The sequence below is a fragment of the Lepisma saccharinum genome, chromosome 13 (assembly GCF_977018435.1).
Source record: "Lepisma saccharinum chromosome 13, izLepSacc3.1, whole genome shotgun sequence".
Lineage (NCBI taxonomy): Eukaryota > Metazoa > Arthropoda > Insecta > Zygentoma > Lepismatidae > Lepisma > Lepisma saccharinum.
This window is the reverse complement of record NC_139241.1, coordinates 47744662-47767669: the sequence shown is the minus strand read 5'-3', so window position 1 is coordinate 47767669 and position 23008 is coordinate 47744662. Positions and strand designations below refer to the sequence as shown.

Below are 23008 nucleotides of genomic sequence, written 5' to 3'. Positions count from 1 at the left end.
AAGTGGACCCCTGCTCCTTTACTTTGACGTCTAAAATGGGGCAACCAATTCTGGATACATTCTTGAAAACGAACAAAAACCATATGACAAGTTAAGAAAAAAAACAACAAGCAGCCCCCTCCCTTCTCAGCTCATTCTCCACCACTGGTGTACACGGCAATATCAGAGAGGTAATGTGATAATTGCAATTGCAGAATTCAGGTCCTATTTTTTTTTAATGCTATTTACTGCATAGGAAATATTGCCCGTATTATTGTCTGTTGCATAGTAAAAGGTAAAGCAAGGGTCATTTCTTTCTTCTTCACACTGCTGATAAAAGTTCCATCTTCGACAATTGCGTTATCTTAAAATGCTGAGGATTTTCTCTTCGACCACCTGTTGCTCGAAGTTCCAGCCGGTCTCCTTGTTTTTTACGCTGCAGATGGTGGCGCCAGTGTTTTGTCTAGTGTCTGCAAAGCTGTCACTTGCCGATAACAGCAATGACTCATCCAGCGGAAAGCAAAAAGTCATTGTTTTGAATTTCGCAAGGCTGTTTTGATTTCAAGATAACGAAATTCGTCTCCAGAAAGAAAAACAAGAGTTAAAACAACTTCATGTTCTGAGCCTTCTGATATGCAAAACTATCTGACAAGAATAAATTTCCTCAACACGGGAGCGTGTTGGAAGGAAATGGCCACAATATAATCGCCGCTTTTCTTCAGAACCATTCATGTGGGAGAAAAAGTGCTCAATGTAGGAATGGACACTGAGACCCAATTTAAAGAACCATTGTTCAAGGGGAGAACGTTTGGAGGAGCGGATGTTTGACATCCAGAATACTCCTAAATCCAACATTAAATCATCGATTAACGTTAAAGTAAATAACGATCTCCCATTTTGATATTTAAAATTGCGCAGGTTTCATAAAGCTTGTTTTGAGTTCATTTTATGCTGATGGGCTAATCGGGACTAAATATACAGTTTAAAGTGAAATCTATTTCCAAACCCGAACGATTATCAACTGCGACGCTGTTTAATGATGTGTCCTAGAATAAGCATTGGGTGAAAACAGATCGCAAGTTGCGTGTTTCCTTTTTCACGCTGGATTACAATGCAAGTCAAGGAAAGAGTTTGGACTGCTCCCTTGAGTGGGGGAGGGGGTGACTATGAAGTTGGTTGAAGCAAAGAAAACATAACATGACTTTTTTTACGATGTATTTTACACAGCCGAACCAGAACGGAATTTACGCTGCCCTTTTTTTTTTGTGTTGTTTCTCCCGAGAGATCTTATGTTACCAGTTAATCTTGTAACAGACAATGCTCCAGTAGACCCCTATAAAACCCAACATTCATTCTGCTCGATTATCTCCCGACTTTTGCTGGAGCCAGTGTGACTGGTGTCAAGATTCTTCGGGTTTCGCTTGTAGTAAGCGAGAGATTGTTTTCCTTTCCATAGGTCTCAGTGCAAACAGGTTTCTCATGAACTAGAATTGTAAGTATATCCTGGAAGAGCAATGACTGTGCACAATTGAAAGAAAGTAACATTATTTTAAATCGTTTTTTGTGAAAACGTTTTCATGTTCTATTTTGCTTCTCACAACATGCATCCTGTGCATAACAGGTTGTATAACTACCAGGATAAATGGTGTTACCATCTCCTAGGCATCTTTGTGTCCATTTGAGCTCCATTTAACCTGAAAATTGGTGCAAATTCCAATAACAACCACTTTGAAATAGCGACCCTTTTCCCGGGGACTGTGAAAAGTTGTTGTATCGAGAGTTGACTGTCATTTTTTTTTTTCAATGATTGGGTTTTTACTTTTCAACCACAGTTTCTTGCTGATATGTTTACGCAACAATGTAGGTACATGTACATATTACAAGACAGGAATGTTTTTTCCATGGTGTGAAATGCTCAATTTCACAAATTTACCTGGTAATTGTGAAGTTTTTTGCAAAATGTAGGCACAGGAATTCTACGGTATCAAACAGTTTGTTTCATTGTTTCTTTCTGCAATTTCATTCATCCAGCTTCCATAGGGGAGATGCTGGAATGGATTTTCCAGAAATCTATTCCGTAAGATGGCTACACTGATTTCTTTATATATATTTATTATTTTTTAATCAGTAAGTTATTAATTACAAAGTGTGATCCTTCTGGTGCTGCTGATTGAAGAGAACATGGCCACTTGTCGGAAGTCATCTGCTCTGGAACTTAGACTATTGCAGGTGGCAAATGGAGTCGAACATGAAGCCTCATACCAAGTGGATAATGTGTGAGTGTTGGTGACCGGTTCCTGTTGAACAGCTTCATTCTCAATGATCAAAAACCCTCCAAAATGCAGTTTGCCCACCAGATTGGTGTTGTCACTTGAAGCACTGGAACCATTCTGCTACAGTAGATTTGCTCATTGTTACAAATGTTCTCACTATGGTACTTGCACTGAAATATTGTTTTCCAATATTGCCAAGAAATATCTTGTATCATAAGTTTTCATTAGCCATACTAAAATCCCTCAATGTATTAGACGATGAATGGAAATACTTTAGGAAAATACTGCAAGTTTGTAACTGTGTAGCATGACATGGAATTCACTTACGCTTGTTATATTTGCACAGCAGTAATACTGGTAATAAAAAAACTTGTATGTTGTTAAGTGTCGGACAACTTTCCAGAATTCACCACCATGCCTTAGACTTGTGAACCAAAAATGACTTCAAATTCGGTGAAATCCATAAAGCCTCATACTGAAACAAATGAAGACTAGATTTGGAAAGGGCAGGCATGCTTGCGTTTATTAGGGAAAAGTTGCTGATAGTGACTAAATCACAGAAGATATTGATGAATATTATATATTTTCACTTAACGACTTATTTTGCATGTGTACTATGAATTTAAATGGTATTGTAAAAATATTGCAGCAGAATATGGACAAATGTGTTGATGCATCAACACACTTTATTTCACTTTGCATGCAAGTGAAGGAGCATGCTATTGAAAATGTCGACAGTTTATGCCTGCATCTTCTTTATTCACCCTCGGTGTAATAAAATCAGCCTGACATTCCATACTGTTGCCTATAGAACAGATATCATGTATCAGAGCAAGTTTCATCAAAGCAAATGATGCCATTTTGATTCACCCGCTGCACCAGCTCTGGAGGCTGGCATGAAATGATGTCGTCATGGTTTAACCTGTTGAAAGCTGTGTTAGACACCGGTGAAATATGGAACGCCAAAGCATGCATCATCAGTGTGCACCAGTGGATTTGGAGAAGCACCCATTACTTGATAGGTGTACATGGCCAAAATCTTAATGTACTTTTCTAATTCTCACAAAATTTTGTTACTATTTCATGTCTTCATCTCATTTTTAGGTTCTCCGAAATCATCACTTTGATCCCAATTGCCTCTGTAGACGATCTGCCCCAGACGAGGCTAAATCTCCAAACCATCAGGAAGTAATTTTGTGGACCAATCACAGGGTGATGGAGTGGCTCAGAGTGGTCGATCTGGCAGAGTATGCACCCAATTTAAGAGGCTCAGGTATGTAAATAATAACCATTTGAGCTCTAGCTTGTGAAATTTAAGGAACTCCTAGATTAGATTAAATATACCAGTGGTAGAGACCATGATATTTCTCTGTTTTTGTATGTCAGGGTGACTACTCACCAGGAATTCCTTGATTTACAGGAATTATGCATGAATTATTGGCTCTGGGAATTCTTCGTGAATATTTCTCCATGTACATGAAAAATTGCAGATTTTTTTTATCCCAATCCCATTGAATTTATACATATTTATAAATACCCTAAGGCAAGTTTTTCACAGTTTACTTTTTATTTGTATGTAGGAAGGAATAGAAAGCTGCGTGGAAATGAAACAGAATTCTCCCACTGCATTTACTTTGTTAATGTCCTTTGCAGAACAATCTATCAAACAGCCAAATGATTATTGCAAGATAAGATATCTTGAAGTTGATTAGGTAGATTTGAGTTTGCAATTCTCATACAATTTACAATTAATCGTAGATTAGTATATTCTGTAACATTTGTGACTTGTGTTTGTAGATGTATTTCGAGTTTGAGTATGTGAAATGACAAATGTAAATGCCACACCTTAGTTGAAGTATTTAATTGTATATAAAGTTTATTTATTAATTGAGTTGGAATTTTTTGATACATTTGAATCACACTGACCCTTTATATTGTTAATATATATGTGTGTGGGTGGTGAGAGGCAGTAATGTGAAATAAAGAAAACATCTGCTTGTACCCTTGAATTTTTTGGAAACTTTGCCTTGAAAATTTACTTAAATTTTATCATGGTCCTAGAGTGACCATGTGTGTGTGCCTGTATATGCAATGAAATGTTCTAAACACATTTTTTTGTCCATTCAAAATTGTGAAATAATGTGAATTGTGGCCCTTTTTACAAATTTCAACACCTTTTATGCTTAAAATATTAAAAAAATGCAGCAAAAATACATTTGTGCATTTTAAACTTTAAAAATAAAGTGCACCATATTTATGCTTGTATAACGTGCATGTTTTCCAAAATTTTATCCTTCAAAAAAAAAAAAAAAAAAAAAAGTGGGATAATTCCATCAGCTACATGAAACAATGTGTAAACGGATGTTGCCTGTGATTTTTCACTTTCTGTTGGAACGTTTTGTGTCACTGAGCAAAGTGGTGGCATTCTAATGGAAGATCAAGTATGCACCTTGTATCAGACTGGAGCTGTATTATCATTATTGGTCATGCGAGAAACATTTTATGTTACTGAGCAAAGTTGAGCTGTTTTTGCAGAAATCAAGTACTGAACTACTGTCACACAGGAGCTGTAACATTTATATTTATTGCTTGAGAAATAATGGAAAATAACTTCCGTCACTTATTTCCAGGTTATGAAACTCTCATGAAAAAGCATAGAGCATAAACGCATGTGACTCACAATTTAAAATACTAGTTAGAAGCACAATGAAAGTATAATATGTACATTTGGTAGAAAAGTGTACTCAAATAAGAAAGGCCAGTTTTGTGGAAAATAACACTGAAGAACAGAGGTCTGTAAGCATTGGGTATCTGTTGAAGTCTATTGATAGGAAACAATTTGATAATAAATTACGAAACAATATGAAACTACTAAGTCTTGAAGCTTTCCTGGCGATGAATGGCGAAAAGATTCTCTCAGGCTATCGACAAGGTGAGTTGTGGAAAGGTTCTACACTGACGATGAGAGTAATTTTAGCTCTCAAAAGCTTGGAATCCTTTCCACAACTCACCTGGTCGATAGCACGAGAGAATCTTTTCATCAGTATAAATCTAATCCTAATCCATCCCACCATAGGATGATTCTAATAATATTAGGAGAAATAATTAAAATTATTATAGACCCCCAAAAATAATAAGACAAATAATAAATCGATTTATATTATAATCCCCCTCCATATGTGTATATTTAGCACCACTGGTATATTGAAGCTTAACTTTCCTACACTTAGTTTGATTTCCATTCCAGGTGTTCACGGGGCCCTGATGGTGTATGAACCACGCTTTACGGCAGAACTACTGGCAGCTTTGCTATCTATTCCTCCCAGCAAGACGTTGCTCCGTAGGCATTTGAACACACATTTTAAGGAACTGGTCGGCCGCATAGTTATACAAGAGAAGAGAGAAGCTGAGGCTACATTAGGATACGTTCCGTTAACAGCAGCAGCAAAAGTTAAGGTATGCGAAGTGTGCCATCAGTGTATGTGGGAAGATGATTCCTTTGTTAGGAATACAGAGGTTGATTCATGTATATTAAGCCAAATTCAATGTGCGACTGTACTGCACATGCGCAATGCATCGCCATGAGATTGCCACGAGGCAAGCAACAGTGTGTCGTTAGTCACACATTGGAGCAGTGTGGTCAAGCGTAGTCTGATGCCGCCGAAACTGAACAGATTCTGGGAGGGGTACATTGTTGCCCTTTCCGACGCATCGCACATCGTAGAAATGTGTAACGTGCGTAATTTTCACGTAGGTCGTGCCACTGTGATTCGTATTGTACGGAAATATGCGGCACAGAGTCCTGGGCCCACCACACCGACGCGAGCAGCTAGAAACTGGCCTCCCGTGAAGAGGACCCCCGAAAATCTCCTCACACAGCATGCAATGGCCAGCAAATGCCACACATTGCAGGCAACAATCAACCGCGCCATTCACAGGGATTTACGCCTCAAGGTCGTTCGCAAGAGCAGTGTGCACGCTCTGAAACCGTGTCATGTGGCTGAGCGAAAAAAGAACTGCCGGAGGCTGTATGAACGTCATCTATCGGGTGATCGGTGGAAGTTTGTTGTGACCCTTGATGAGGCGTGGATTTACCTCACAGACTGTGGGAAAGTTCGTGCCATTAGATACAGACATGTTGACGCGAAGGGCCGAAGCACGTTCTTCTGCCAGTGCGCAGAGAGCTTCCCAAAAGGGTTCATGATTTGTAGCCGGTTTCTTGTACAGGGGCAGACTGCGTCTCCGAAAGGTGGAGTGAAACGTCAAAATCAATGCTGCGTACTATCAGACTCATGTCCTGACTGAAATGTACCAGCATGAAATCCTAGCATTGTACGGACAAGATGCGAACCAGGTTGAACTGCACCAAGACAAGGCATCCAGCCACATGGCGGAAACATCGCTGGAATCCTATCGCCATATGGAACAGGAAACTGGAATTTCTGCAATTCCCTTCTCTGACATCCTTGTCAAGAGTCCAGATGCCAGCCCAACGGACTATTGTGCTTTCGGACTCCTCAAGCAGCGTTTAGTCTGTCTCCGGCCTGTGGAAAGTCTGTAGCGAGGAGTGGGATGCAAAACCCATGGTCCAGCTGCAACACAGTCTCGTGCAATGGAAACTCCGATGCCACGCAATAGTCAGTAGTGGTGGCCTGCAGATCGAACACAACCGGTGGTGGAAACATGGCATTTCCTAGGTACGTGGCACATTCGAATTCGGCTCAATATAAATGAATCAACCTCTGTACAAGATGTTTTAATAAAACTACCTTTTTTGTTTGTTGTGGGAGATTTTCTCTCATTGTGTTGGCAATATTTTGTTTAACAACAGAAGTTGGAGTAGTGTAATGGATTGCAACATGCAGGTGCTGTTACAGCATTTATAATAATAGTTGTTTTGAGATCACTGTTGTTACCTGATTTAGTTGTTTGTGATTACTTCCAATGTAGACATCTGGAAAGCAAGTTCTTAGGAAGTTGACCACTGACCATTGATTAAGTTTGTGTTTTTTAGTCCACTTGATGCACAGATAAGCTATCAGAACTGGACTACAGTTTAAAGTGGTATCCAGACCACTATGTACCTCCACTGGATATCGAACCCAGGAACCCTTGATTACAAGGCAATGCCATTACCACTTCACCATCAGGGAGAATGCAAAAACAGCAACATCCATGTGCAAATCAACACACTTCCTATTGATGTTAGTTCTCCTGAAATGTTGAGAGTAACAACTACGAGGGAAATTCTGAAAGTTTGTGGATTGGCAACACTGCGCCGATTCTGTGTATGCCGAGTCTGTGATTGCTGCACGTGAAGATAGCCTGTGGTATGCTTTGTTAATAGCCTGTGGTGTACTTTGTTAATGTACGAGTGAACTGCAGAGTGTTTTACAATGGCAGATGAGAATGATATACCGATAATTACCAGACAAAGGATTGCTATTGAATTTTGTGTGAAGTTACGCAAAAGCGGCCAGGAAACGTTTGAGATGATCAAAGAAGCTTACGGGGGCGAAGCAATGGGCAGATTGGCTGTATTCAAGTGGTGGAAGCATTTTAAGGAAACACATGTGCAGGATAAGGCGAGGAGTGGGAATCCATTAACATCAATGAACGATGTGAACATTGTGAAAGCAGACATTTGTTGAAAGAAGAGAGAGGTTTATCGATTCGTGAATTGGCAGCTAAACTGAATGCTGGTGTAGCAAGATGTCACGAAACACCTAAAAATGTCTCGTGTTTGTGCAAGAGAGGTTCACTGAACTGCTTCATGAAGAATGGTTTCTCCTGCAGGTTAACGCTAAGCCACATGTGGCACGGCAAACTATGACAGCTTTGGAGAAAATTGATTGGAAGTCTCTAGACCATCCTCCATACAGCCCAGAGACCTTGCACTCTGCAATTTCTGGGAGTTTCCAACACTTACGAAAAAAGTTACGCAGAGGAAGTTTAGCGCAGACCAGGAAGTGAAAGCTGTCACATCCACTACCTTACACTAGGGATGGGACCGATTAATCGGTACTCTATCGGTATCGGCCGATATAGGCGTATCGGTTTATTGGTAAAATTCCCGATTATTTTACCGATCCGATATATCAATTATTTTCTGATAATTTAGTGCAAAATTCTGCCATTTTGTTGTAATTTTTATGGATAATATACATGCCCTACTTTCTAAAAAAGTAAATGTCTAAATATGCAATTTCTCTTGCACTGCAGTCACCTTGAAACACACATTTATTAAAGAGGTCAGTGAACCTTTCAGGTTCTTCAAGGACTATTTCTAATTTTATATCGGATCGGTAGAATATCGGTTATCGGTATCGGTAAATTTTATATCGGTACTTTATCGGTATCGGCCAAATTTTCATATCGGCCCATCCTTACCTTACACTGACTCTCAGAAAATGGTCTGCAGCATGTGTTTGAGAAGCTAGTGCATCACTGGAATCGGTGTATAGAGTGTGAAGGCACTATTATGAAAAGGAAACTCACACCAACCCTTGTACTGATTCGGACTCCGAATATTGATCTGTCCGTGAACTTTCAGAACAACCCTCGTATAAATTAGGAGAATTTTCTTCCCATTGAGATATTGGAAAATATCATGGTCGATCTAGTCAGGCTGTTGAGTATGACCACCATCAAGGTGTTCGATCACTTGCCACACACAATATTAAAGACATGCCGGTGTTTGTTTCACAAATGGCAATGTGTAAGGCTGAAATTATTGTGTTTTTAATGTTAGTCTCTTAAAAACAACCATCGCTTTTGTTACATCTGAAGATGACCATTTTTTTTAAACACCCTTTATTTTTGAACCCCAGTTTTTCAGTCTGGATTTTAAGTTTGCTGACATCATAAATTTAAATTTCCTGCCCTTAGTATTGGAATATTATAAATGTTTCTCACATTTTACACTTAACTCTGGAATGTTCAACAGCTACAGGCTTGAATAAACTTAATTTGATTAAGACCTAACATTTATACATTAGTGTGTTAAATCATTATAAAAATGGCCTGTAACGTAATTTAAAAATACATGGGAATGTTGGGGAATTTGGTTTATCAGAATAAGTGGGAATCCTAGTTTAAGTGGTTAGAATTGTGAGTAGGTGACATTGTTCTTACTTGCAGTGCAACAAAAGCATGTTATTTTTTTCTTGTAGGTCACAAAAAAGAGCCAGTTCACTTTGAAGAGAAAGAAGTCAAAGTCAGACTTTGATTTTGATGACCTTGTTTGCCCAATGGATCCCAACACCCCAGCAAAGACAGGTGATAGAGGTGGTAATGTAAGTTTACTAACTCGCTACTAAATTCTTCTCTCTCTGGCTTCGCTAGACTTGCCATCACGTAAGCATTAATCTTTCTGATTTATTTCCACTTTTTTTTGGTCATTTTCCTTTTGGTTGGGCTTGATAATAAATGTACATTTCTGCTTGTAACAATCCTCAACATTTAGTTTCACTCCACTGCTACAAATTATGTGTAAGTTTTTTGTATTTCCTTCTCCTGTAAATTATGTTTGTTATCCTTAGCTACTGAATTTAATAGTAATTTACTTGTCTGTGTGTGCATTGTACTTGTGTATATAATCTTCTCAGGTTCATAGTTATAATGTAATAATTAAGCATAAGTATGCAGAGGATTTTGTGATATGTTGATATATACGAGGGGTATTCAAATATGAAAATGAATTGGTCAAGAATGCCTTTATTAGCAGCTAACATACTCCTTTTCTATACAGTCCCTGTCAGGGTGTCTACCAATGTGAAAGACTTAAAAAGTGGAAAAGTCGGGGAAATTACTTCTGAAAAAGTAGGTTTTTGAACAACAAAAAGCAGGACAAGAAAGAAATTTTAAGTTTGGTCTGGGCAAACTATACTTCAGTTTGATACACTGAGTATTTTTGGTACTTACAGTAGAAATTGTATATTAAATACTCTTGGAAAAGGAGTCATACAGTAAAACCTCGTTAATTCGGACTAATGGGGGGATAAGTTGACCGGTTTAACGAAAGTCCGGATTAACTGAAATAACCTAAAAGAACAGTAGAAAGTGCATTAAAACTCCATGTATAGCAACAAAACACGTTTATTATGGTGTTGTGATGGGTTTCAAGAGATGTACTTTTAGGTTTGAGCTTGACTTATTGGTTCGGTTACCTACTGGTCTTCAGTAACCACAAAAAAATGCAAAGACACCTAAAAATGCAACTCGCAGGCTACTCTATGCAGCCATGTGTCTCCTATGTGCGATGTGTGGTGTTCCTAGATTATTTTATTATTTTTATTCCCCAGAAGACTCGCTGGTATCTAAAAGAACTTTCAGCCTAAATATCCGGTAGTGGAGGAGAACTTAGCAGAATTACGTCTCCAGGAATAAAACTAGATCCCTTTCATTGGACCGACATATTTATTTAGCAGAATTACGTCTCCAGGAATAAAACTAGATCCCTTTCATTGGACCGACATATTTATTTGCCAATCTAACAGAGACATTTTGAAATAACATAGGCCCGAACAGACATATATGCACTTTTACACTCACAGCACTTCTATATAAACAACATATTGGTACTTACAGTAACTGCAATCAGCAATATATAGATATCGACACCTTATACCTTGTTTGGGGCCTTTGTTGCACACACACACACACTATGTTCGGAGATGGCTCATTTTGGGGGGAAAAGCAGATTTTAGCCGTACAAGAGCACATGCTCCTGGACATTCTGCACCCTATCCTGACTGTTGAGGAGATCGTGGGTGGTGGATGGCTGCTATGAGGTTGGATTGAAGTGGATTCCCTCAGCTATGCACTCGATAGTCCTGCTAGCATAGCCACGTGACCATACGGGAGAAAAACTGAAATCGCAAACTGCGCATTTTCCGTTTTTAGCCTTTCCGACATGCCAGAGTCCCGATTATTGGCATAGAAAGTTTTTCTGACTAATTTCTATCCTTTTCCTCCATGCTAGGCATTCGAGGGACTATAATTCACCATTACAATAGTTAATTGTGAGATCGGGGGCCTTGTGCCCACTCGCATTACTGAAAAATGGCACACTCGTTTGTCGTGACCTTACTAGGTCAAAAACTAACACAGAAGAAGAGTGTGAGAGCTTACCTCACACATAATAAAGGAATTTGCTACCTTTCCTCACGACGTCATGACCTGGGATGCTTCGCATTGGCTGATTGAGGTCATGGGTAGCTTGGATCAAGTAGTTCCAAGTCTGGCCACCAGGTGTCAAACTAGGATGGGAGCTTTTTAAACTCTCAAATGCTTTTACCAAAAACATCGATTTTTTTGTTTTTTTATGCATATTTATGGTAACTAAGTTAAATGGATGGTATTTTCAAGACAAGGATGTTATTCTGCCCCTACACAAATGTTATCTTGAAAATACGTAAATAAATAAAAATTCCTTGTGATAAGTAAACTGTAGCACATGCTGCTCATGCATGAAAGATGGCTTTGGCCTGTTGATTATAAATTATTTTGTCATGGATTGCAGCTTTTACTAGGTTTTAGGCCGTTTCTTATGGTTTTTGGTTATTAACCTTAATTTCCGCTAGTATTACTAGTAAACAAAATGGCAAAATGCCATTTTAGCCATGGTAGCAATGAGCCTTGTACTTGGGTGGAGTAGTGTGGTGTTTTGCTTGTATTTGGGGATGTATTCCCAATCCTTAATTGGTCATACTGTATTTAAAGGGCATAGACCTAAATACACTATACAGTACAGTACAAAGTCTGCAGGAAACTGAATTTCATCAGTGGTTGACTGCCTTTTCTTTGGGAAGTTCTCTTGTTGACTTCTAGCCACATTTAAAACCTTGCATTCGTTTTTTTGTTTTTTTTTTTTGATTAAGCGAAGTCCAGCTTATCGGGGTCTGGATTAACGAGGTTTTACTGTATTTGGAAGTCTTATCATGTGGAAATCCACTTTAGGCCATTTTGTAGTTATCTGGAGTAATATCTCTTCAAATTGTACAAAATTATGTATTTTTAAAGTATATAAATTTGTAGGAAAATTTTTCTTTGGTAATCATTAGTCAATACATTTCAAGCAGGGGTAGAAAAATGAAACTAATTCAGGTGCCAGCCCTTTTTTCTCAGGAGCCGTTTTTTTTTTTAATTTTTTTTTTTCAAATATGAGCTAAGAAAGCTGTGAATCCAACTAAGATAAACCTACACATTTTGAAATATGATCTTAAAGCATTTAATTTATTAATTAACACAAGATTAGAGGTCTGGATTAACGAGGTTTTACTGTATTTGGAAGTCTTATCATGTGGAAATCCACTTTAGGCCATTTTGTAGTTATCTGGAGTAATATCTCTTTAAATTGTACAAGTATGTATTTTTAAAGTATATACATTTTTAGGAAAATTTTTCTTTGGTAATCATTAGTCAATACATTTCAAGCAGGGGTAGAATAAATTAAACTAATTCAGCTGCCAGCACTTTTTTCTCAGGAGCCAGTTTTTTTTTACTTTTTTTTTCAAATATGAGCTAAGAAAGCCGTGAATCCAACTAAGATAAACCTACACATTTTGAAATATGATCTTAAAGCATTTAATTTATTAATTAACACAAGATTAGAGTAAACGTAATTAATTCTTGCACCAGAATGGCATACCTAAAGAAGGTTCAACAGCTTCAATAAGTATACAATGCATTATAATATATGGCAGACTACCATATCGCCACAGATTTTAAAATTTGGCTAACGTCAGTGAAAAAATATATAATGCCATGTCTATTATTCTGATTTATACAGAATAATACATGATACAGAAAATACACAAACATGAATAAAACACATACTGCCCTCCTTATTTTAAGAAACAGTTAATGAAAATTTAAATCAGCGAACTCCAAATATTAGAGAAATACCTTTTTCTTGCACTGAATTTGAAAATTCAGGCACCAGGTGAAAATTTTCAGGTTCCATTGTAAGCAGGCACTCTCTATTTTTCTACTCCTGATCACATAGAAACTAACCAAGATATTACTTGCTTCCCTCCCCTTGCCCAACAGTCAATTATTGATAAGTTTCTCTTCACATTAGTACCTTTACATGTGAAGTTCATATTCTAAAACTGGGTTAAGTGTATTCAAATATTTTCCATGTTTGTAGAGGTTTCGCCTGAGGAACTGAATTCTAAAGCTTATCGCTTTTTGTAAGCACTTTTAATGCAAATAACTTGGGACACTTCTATTTCACAAAACTCTACTAATGATATCACCTTATAATCAAAATGTCCTTAGTTTGTTTCCAGGTGAAAGTATTTTATTGTAAAATCGGATGATTTCACTTTGAAGGTCTATTCCTGAGTAGTTTATGTAACCACAAATTGGGTTTAAAAGAAGCCCTTGTAATTGTCTACATGTGAATATTTTACACACATTTTTTTTGTTTCTAGGAAAATTTGCACATTATATTTCTACCGTTACATTTTATCATATGTTCACAACATATTCTATGCCCCTTCCAGAAAAGGAATTCTAGATTCACTTTTGACTGGTGCCATAGAGGATCCAACTGATACATATTGGAACATTACACGACAACTCTCTTTCCGTTCATTTCTTCCTGCCTTCTGGGAACTATATTCACATAAATATTTGAATGCCCCTTATGTAAATACAGGACTGTACTAAGCAAATGAGCCTTATGTAATGTTTTGGAATGGGGAAATGCATTGACCATATGACTGCGTATCCAAGCCTGTATAAATTCCCTTTTCTTACCTGGTTCCCTCATGTGACTAGGAATAGTACTCTCCCTCCACATAGATGTTTTTTCACCCTGTTACTGTTCAGTTTGGGCTAATGTGTACCATCTTTCTCTGCAATTTGCACATAGGTAATACACAGTGTGTTCCATAATTTTCCGGACTGATGTAGTGCATTTACATATTGCATGATTTGGAGAAACACCCCTTCTTCAATTACCCTGGTGTTTTCTCTCTTGCTGGTAAATTTGAACATTGGAGAAGCACCCTCTTAAAAGTTACAGTAACACAAGTGACACCACCCTAGGTCACCATGGCCACAAAATCCAAAGGGTTCAACATTGCCGAGACCTGATTAGGGCTGCAGACAGGGATTCGAATTTCCTGAAAATTATCGTGACCGGTGACGAAACATGGTGTTTCCTGTATGAGCTATTAACAAAGTGCCATAGTTCAGTGTGGAAGAGCCAAGGGTACTCAAAAGCCAAGAAAGTTCGCCTGCAGAAGTCCCGTAGGTATCAAGATAATACCCATCATGTTCTTTGAGTCCATGGGTATCATTCATAGAGAATTTGTTCCCAATGGACAGACAATCACAGGCGAGTTCTTCCTTGTGGTTTTGAAGCATCTGTGGGCATTAATTTGATGGGTACGCCCCCAATACCAACAGCAGGGCACATTGTCTCTTTTGATTGATGCACAAAGTCACCGGTCTGTGCTTGTCCCATCAGTTTTTGACCTCCAAGGGGATTGTTTTGCTTGGTCATTCCCCTTATCTGTCTCCTCCTGACTACATTATTTTCCCGAAACTGAAATTGCTGCTGAAAGGGATCCAGTTTGAAGCTGTTGCTTACATTCAGAGAGCTTCGACTGAGTATTTCAACACTATTCCCGTCAAAGACTTCCAGAAGTGTTTTAACAAGCTGTATGAGCGTTGCTTTCAGTGTATTGAAGCACAAGGAATGTATTTTGAATAATATACACCCAAAAGTGTCATTATGTGTGCGGTTCTTGTTTCCTCATCCTAGTCTGGAAAATTATGAGACACACTGTGTATGTTAGTCGGTTCTCATTTTTAATTTTATAATCAGCTTATATACTTGGGGTGCTACTTTGTAATATTTAATTTGCTTACCCATGTGTTGCATGTTTTTTTCACCATTAATAGTTAGGTGTTGATAACTACATGAACTATTATTCAAATCTGAAATATCTTTGAAAGTATAATCAAGAGCTTTCCTTTGTGTAGACTTCTGTTGCATATTTGTTTGTTAGTTGTATTTAGGCTTAAGTCGATCCTAATATATATAGGGTGATTCTTAATTCCTTGTGACGGAGTGGTTAGCACATCGTGCTGCGATGCCAGGGGTCCCGGGTTCGAATCCTGGGTTGGGCATGGACGTTTGTAATGTCTATTCATCAATTTCATCATATCATCACTCATCCCCATCTTTGCAAATTAGCCAAAAGTGGCACAAGAAGCAAAGTAAAATAAATCAAATCAAATCAGACATACAGCAAAGAGGTGCATATCAGTACATAAAAAATCTCTCCAAAGTTTCGTAGGTGCCTTACAGGTGCTTGATATTTGATATGTGCACCCCTGGTGACACAACAGACATACTGCACAACACATTCACTTTAGGAGTATCATGGATGTGTTTCATCACTACGTGAGGGTTTTCTGTGCCGCAAATGCATGCATTGTGATGGTTCAGCTTTCCAGACAGGTGAAAAGTGGTCTCGTCACTAAAAATCACTTTGTCTGCAAAACTATCTTTCTCTTGGAAATCCGGACAGAACTGGAAACATAGTGCAAACTTGGATAGATTCTTTATGTACTGATATGCACATTTTTGCTGTATGTTATAGTTCTTGTACTGTAGACGTTCGAAATCCCCTAGGAAATTTTTAATCACCCTGTATCAGTTTATATTAGTAATATTGGTTTGAATTGAATCATCATTAAGTACATAAACTGACTGATTTTTCACAGATTATTATTATTGTAAGTTGAGCAGATTGATTGACCATTTAATTGTTGGCTTTGGTATGTTTTGTCCATTGATCAACCATCGGGTGCATACTTTCATTACGGTGCCTTCTTGATAATATAGCAGCTTGTGATGCTGCCTTGTAATCAAGGCATTCCAAATTCGATTCCCGCCAGGGCTATGTTGTACTGTACTTAAGATAGAGCTACATACCGTACTTCACCGCATAATCGTCGCACCATATTTTTTCACTCCAAAAATTGGTTTATAACTAGGGCTGAGCCGATGCCGATGTATTAGTATCGGCCGATACCAGTGGTATCTGTATCAGAAAGTATTAGTTGGAATTTGTTTACCGATACCGGCTGATACTTTTCCGGCATTTTGGTGTTTCACAGGGCCTAATTATCCTGGAAATTATGCAAAATTAGAAGTTTTTTATTCTACACCAGTTTTGTGTGAAGTAACTGAATATTGAGATAATATAGCATGTAATTTATTATTCTGATGTAGTTCTTGAATATTTTAAGACAGAAATCTTGGGTATCGATATCGGTGACAGTATCAGCATCGGTATCGGTTCAAAGTGGTATCGGCACAGCCCTATTTATATATAACCTTTCATCGCATAAGGGTCGTTCCATGGCAAATCACCGAAATGGTAGTCACCACTACATCTCCAATTTTAATAAAATTTTGCACAGACGTATGTCTGAGGTTATTATGGAAAACTGGAAAATTATTTATGTCTACGGTCATTAGTTTGGGCTACAGGACTGATTAAAGTTACCGTCTCAGTGTGTAGTGACGTGGTAACGTACAGCGCGAAGGTACAAGATAAATGCTTGTAGCGTAACGAAAAGAAATGACATATGATTTCTAGTTGTTGTATTATGCAAAGGAAATATATACAATGAAAAAAAGTTAAGTTTGGTAACAACTATATTAATTTGTGGTTGTCTTTTTGATAACCGAAAAAGCAACTTCCCACACATATATGTGGTATATATGTGGAAATCTATGTCATATTTTAAAGTGGAAGGAAATAAAGTGCATTCTTCATAGTTCTCACAAGAACAGTTCCCAAAGTGTGGGGTCTCCACACTAAAAAGAAAGACTGCAATATATTTCCTTCTTGCTTAAAAAGTGTCTCATGAATGTTAAAAATATGAAAAAGCTAAAAAAAAGCACTCTTTTTGGGTGCAAAGTTCAATATGAGGGAAAGATATCAAGAAGAAATGAGTGGCAGTAAAATATTGTACTATTCCAACATGTTCCTCAGGAGAAATTTCATTATTGCACTCTGAACCATTTTCATAGAATACTGAATTATGTGTACTGCCGTTCTGCTAATATCTGCTTTTACATATAATGCGTAATTGAGTTTTCGTTTCAAATATTTAAGGTTGTTGTACCTCGACCCATGCACTCACACCTGTAAAAGAGTATATTCCAAAACAAGAAAGTTAATGCAAGTTGTGAAACATTTGTGCATTTTGATACTCATTTATTTCATGTGAATTTCAGGACACTTTTTTCCCGCCAAATCTATTGTGTGATATGAGGCTGGCTTCTGGTGGTGTACCGTAATATTTTGGTGAGAGCAGTGGTGTTTTTCGATTATTTAGTGTGAAGAACAGTAAGACTTGTTAACAAACTGTACTTAGAGACAGGAAGACATTCATTCTGTGTGTGATAACTCAAAGTGAAATAAACACAGACATGAAGACACTTACTCATGTGAACGAAGAGAAGAGAAAAAGGTATATAAAAGCAAAAATTAAACAAATACAATCTTCTATTACAAAGCATGTTGCAGCAGTTTTACATATCCCTGAAGAGTCGGAAGAATCTGCTGAGGCTACAAAAACTCCTGCTGAACGCGACCTAAACCTTCTCATGTCAGAACTTCAGCAGAAATTCATCAAGTCTTAAAGAGCTGAACAGCTTCCAATACTCATAGTTGGCCAACAACAAAGGTTAAAGAATATTTCAACACTAGTGAGTACATGGTAGGAACAGCCAAAAAACTGAGAGCTGAGAAAGGAATACTGGCACTGCCTTCACCAAAGACTGACATTGCTCTGAATTGGGATACCATTGATGCTTGCCGCAAATTTTATGAGAATGATGAAAACAGCTGAATATGTGCAGGAAAGAAAGACATGATTTCTGTGAAGGTTGACAGAGGAAGGGTGCATAAACAAAAGCATCAGGTAATGTGCAATTTAAAAGAGTTGTATGCATTGTTTAAAAATGAACATCCAAACTTGCAAGTGGGGTTCTCAAAATTTGCTGAATTACGTCCAAAATGGTGTTCTTCCAGGAGCAGGTGGAACTCATAGTGTGTGTGTATGCATCATACACCAGAATATGAAGCTCATGCTGCACTCTGTTCAACCCCATGTCAAACTTCTTACTATAATGGAAAAATGTGTTTGTGATATATCAAATATGGACTGTACGAGTATGTTTGGTGAATGTACAAACTGCCCAGGAAGCTACGAAGTGCAGGAGTACCCAGAAAATGTGTGTGCAGAACATGAGGAAATAACATACAATCAGTGGGTCACTAGAGACAGGAGCACACACACATCAATCATACAAACAACAGAAGAACACCATTTTATTACCTCTGCACAAAGCCACTTTCTGTCAACAAGGAAATCATCGCTTGCAGATGATGAGTGCATCCTTCTAGTAGATTTCTCAGAGAATTATGCTTTTGTAGCCCAAGATGCTGAGCAAGGATTTCACTGGGAAAATTCTCAAGCCACACTTCATCCTTTTGTTGCCTATGTGTGGAATGAATCATCTGTTAGTACAGTTTATCTGTGTGCTGTAAGTGATCATCTGATTCATGACACAGCATCTTTTTATTCCTTTCAACAAGAAGTTCTCTCAATTCTCAGAAACAGATTCCCAGCTATAGGGAAAATTGTGTATTTCAGTGATGGATCTTCTGCACAATACAAGAACAGGAAAAATTTTATAAATCTCTGTCATCATGAGGAGGATTTCGGTTTGAAAGCAGAGGGGCACTTTTTTGCTAGTTGTCATGGGAAGGGACCTTCTGATGGTGTAGGTGCCACAGTGAAACGGTTGGCAACTAGGGCAAGCATACAAAGACCATACAACAATCATATTCTAACTCCTATGCAACTATGTGAATTTGCATCTACAATCAAGAATATTCAGGTTTTCTATGTCAGCTCTAAGGAAATTGAACAGCAAACAGACAAGTTAAAGCCACGATTTGCTCAAGCAACTCGCATTGAAGGAACAAGAAGTCTTCATTGTTTCATACCACTAACCAAAACACACATGCTTAAATCTCACATATCCAGCATGACTACAAGAAATAAAATTAGTGTGATATCTAAAGAAGTATCCAACGTGCCGGTAACACACGGTAAAATAATGCTACACAGCTCATCATACGTTGCTTGTCTGTACAATTCGCAGTGGTGGTTGGGGATCATTACATTAGTGTCTCATGACAACAGTGAATATTGTGTCAAATTTATGCACCCTCACGGACCTGCACAGAGTTTTACATGGCCGAGCAAAGAAGATTCATGTTGGCTTCCACACACTGACATTTTGCTCAGGATTTCACCACCTGGCACAGTTACTGGGAGAACCTATACTCTGGATTCAGCAACTGTGCAATGTATTCACACTGCATTTGCGACATACAAATGAGCTGTTTTCAGTGAACTAAATTGACAACAATCACTGTCAGTGTAAAATTATATTCCACATTGCAACTCTCAGATTGATCCCTTGAAATTACTTTCCACTTACAACTTCCAGTTGACTTGGGATATGATTATTGGTAACTTCCGTATTACGGACATTCTACACTGCACTCATTTCGTATGTTCGCAACAGATACCAAATGAGGCAGAGTGCAATTTTCATACTTCCTGTAAATAATACCGAAGTTCAGGTGTTTCCAATTATACCACCTGCATAGTGTTGCCACCTTTCCCATTACAAGATTTTAACTCCTGAAATAGCCTCATTTTGCACTTTCTTTCCCACACATACTGTAAAAAGTGTCTGTAATTTATAACCAGAAACATTAAACAGCAATTTGAGGGTGTGTGCTGATGAACCATACATAGAAGTCATACTATGACGAATATAAATACTTTGGCTGATTTCCTCAGTAGGGGGGAAATTAATAAACTTACCTCATTTTCTGCCGCACATCGTAACGACAATGAATTTCAACCACTTCCTGGGCATACACATATAAAGGTAAGGCAAAATCTACATTTCGTTACAACCAAGTATACTTTACAATAAAGCAAAAACATACTTTCTACCTCAGTTCATTGTTCCTTAACAATTATGTGAAAATGTCGGTGTCTTGTACTTTTTTTGAAGGATCCAATTCTTTAGAGGCACCCTGTACAATATGTATTATGTTTTGGAACGAGATATTTCACACAATGATATTTCCTTACTAACTCTATACATGCACAAAAGCTTGTTACAATCTGTTACTATGAGGCGACCCGTTTCCGGACAATTCTGGTGACTTCCCATGGAATGACCCGTAATCATTGTATCAAGTAATAAAACCAATGAAGTGGCACAAAGTCTTTGGATACAGAAGATTAAATTTTGTAAGTCTCTACTTTGCAACGCTGTAGTAAATGTTCTCAATTGAACATAATATTTTGACTCTAATGAACAAATCGATAACAATGTGTTAATTTTTTTTTAGACTGGAAAAATGTTCACTTTCAGGAAGAAATAATGTTTGCACTATTCAATTTTAACTCATATTGACGAGTATTCCATGCATCCTTACCTTGCACCAAAGGTAGTTTACTAATATGATTTTTAAGTACCGTTAATACACCACACTTTTTTGCAAAATAATTTGGTATAAAAACTGCAATGATTGTGTGGTGAAATACGATATTACCTTATGATTTGCCATACATAGGAGATGTACTATATACAAATTTACTCCCCTTCCCCCTTCAAATGCATACTCGACCAGGACTGAGTCTGACATACATACCATGTCATTTTTCTTGGAACAGAGCTACAGACTCATTCATGGTTCTGTGCACCAAGGAAACAAATTCTTTTCAAACATCCCCCAATGCAGTTTCAACTTCCAATTGGCCGTTGTCACTTTTCCTACATTTAGCTTCAGTTTTCAACCATCCCTGGTCAGCTAACATATCTCCACAAATTTAAAACAAAAAATTATTATCACAGTGGTAATGCATCTACCCTGGTTGCCCAGAGAGGAATTTCCTTGTATTGTTCCACCCTTGTTACCAATGCTGGTAAGTTCCAAACTGGGAACAATGGGTTCGCAACACTGATCAGGATTTGCATGAAGACTTGCCACATTCAAGGCATGCACCCCCCTCCTCCTCCCCTTGTTGTGTGTGGTACCTCACCTCGTGAATTCATCAAAGAAGATGTGTAAGTTTGCTATTAACTCCTGAAGCACCATCATAATGTTATTGAAATGAACATTTTATGGACATTTCCTAAAAAGATTTTTCTTCTGTATTTTAGTCTCTGAGCCCCAGGATTCAAAGATACCTAGCCTAGAATATACACCCCTGACTTTGGTTATGGTTATTTTATAGTTGGTAATCTTTGCATATGTACAGAATATGAAAATTATAGGGATTGTGTATACTGTGAATGAAAGGGGAATCCGACTAAACTTTTATTTGCATAATAGACAGTATATAATAACAGTCTATTCTATAATTGAAATCCAAAGTATCACTATTTGTATTGGCAGGAATCTAAGAAATCGAATTATTGATTCCTAATTTTATTGTAGTTTTTAATTGATTTTCAAAATATACGTAATTTATTTCAGGGAGTCCTGAAACGAGTTCCAGAAGTCGAGGATGTTTCTCAGGAAATTAATTCTCTTACTGTAAGTATGTAATTCCACTAATGCCCTTTTGAATTATTGTAAGAATTACTTATAATATTTAGCTTTCGGCTTCAGTGTGTTACATACATTTATTTGTCTTGGCAGTCAGAAGTTAAAACTTGGACTAGCTTCATATTATTTATTATTCACAATGTATTATTCAACAACATGTTGATTTTTTTAGCAGGTAATGTTTCACACAGTTCTTGTTTGCATTATCAGATTCAATGAAGTTGGAATAAAAAAACTGTATTGAGGATTACGCAGGTTACTAAATCCTAATTTTATTATACAAGGTGCCCCTTCCATAAATGTAACCAAAAGTATTAAACAGTCAGTATTCTGATTACCTTTCTGGGCCAGCCTGTATATAGCATTACATATTATCTATAAATTACTGAATGACTATGGAGTTAAGTGAAGGGTCAGGGGTAAAAAAAAACAGGTTAGTTAATTTTCTGTCCTAAACGAGGTAGTGGTGTGTATTTCCTGCCATGTGGATGCTGCGCTGGACTTTCGGTTGATACACTTGAAACTTCATTAGTCAAATCATGTTCTTTTGGTACCTTTTTATTTACATGTTCAGTAACATTTTCCAATTGAAATTTCATTTTACGGTATGAGAAAGTATAATTTGAATTTTATTTGACGATATTTTTCCAGTGTTTCGATCATTTGTGGGGTCTGAAAATATGGCATAGCCTAATTATCCTGAAAGTTATGCAGAGTTTGAAACCAATGGTAAATTAGTTTTGTACCAGTTTTTTTTGGTTACACAACAGGTATTCTTATATTCTGATATATTTTTTTGATATATTCCAAAGCAAAACTCTGGTAAATTGATGCTTGTAATCGGATGGAATACTCGCCCACTAATATTAATGAATATTTTGAACAACTTTTAATTGTTACACTTTTAAAGCATCGGTATCTGTGGGAATTGTTAAGAATGTTGGTATTGGTTCAAAGTTGTATCGGCTCAGGCCTAATAATATGCTATTTGAAATTATAAATATTATATAAAGAGAGATGTTGATGTGGTGTTAAAAGAAATATTTTAAAGCGAGTTCCAAATAAATTTTG

At 37.4% G+C, this 23008-nt stretch overlaps 1 protein-coding gene across 8 annotated transcripts in view; it reads left to right on the top strand.

Moving 5' to 3' along the window:
- Positions 1-23008, top strand: part of Liprin-beta (liprin-beta 1) — a 124834-nt gene that overhangs the window by 97809 nt on the left and 4017 nt on the right. For 6 of the 8 annotated variants that reach the window (XM_083134115.1, XM_083134112.1, XM_083134116.1 and 3 more), the window contains 4 exons: positions 3357-3525; positions 5500-5708; positions 9425-9547; positions 21866-21925. In XM_083134115.1, coding sequence (XP_082990241.1) covers positions 3357-3525; positions 5500-5708; positions 9425-9547; positions 21866-21925 — 561 coding nt within the window. Of the gene's footprint in view, positions 1-3356; positions 3526-5499; positions 5709-9424; positions 9609-21865; positions 21926-23008 lie in introns of all 8 variants that reach the window. The other 2 variants (XR_014442881.1, XM_083134114.1) reach the window with 2 other exon arrangements.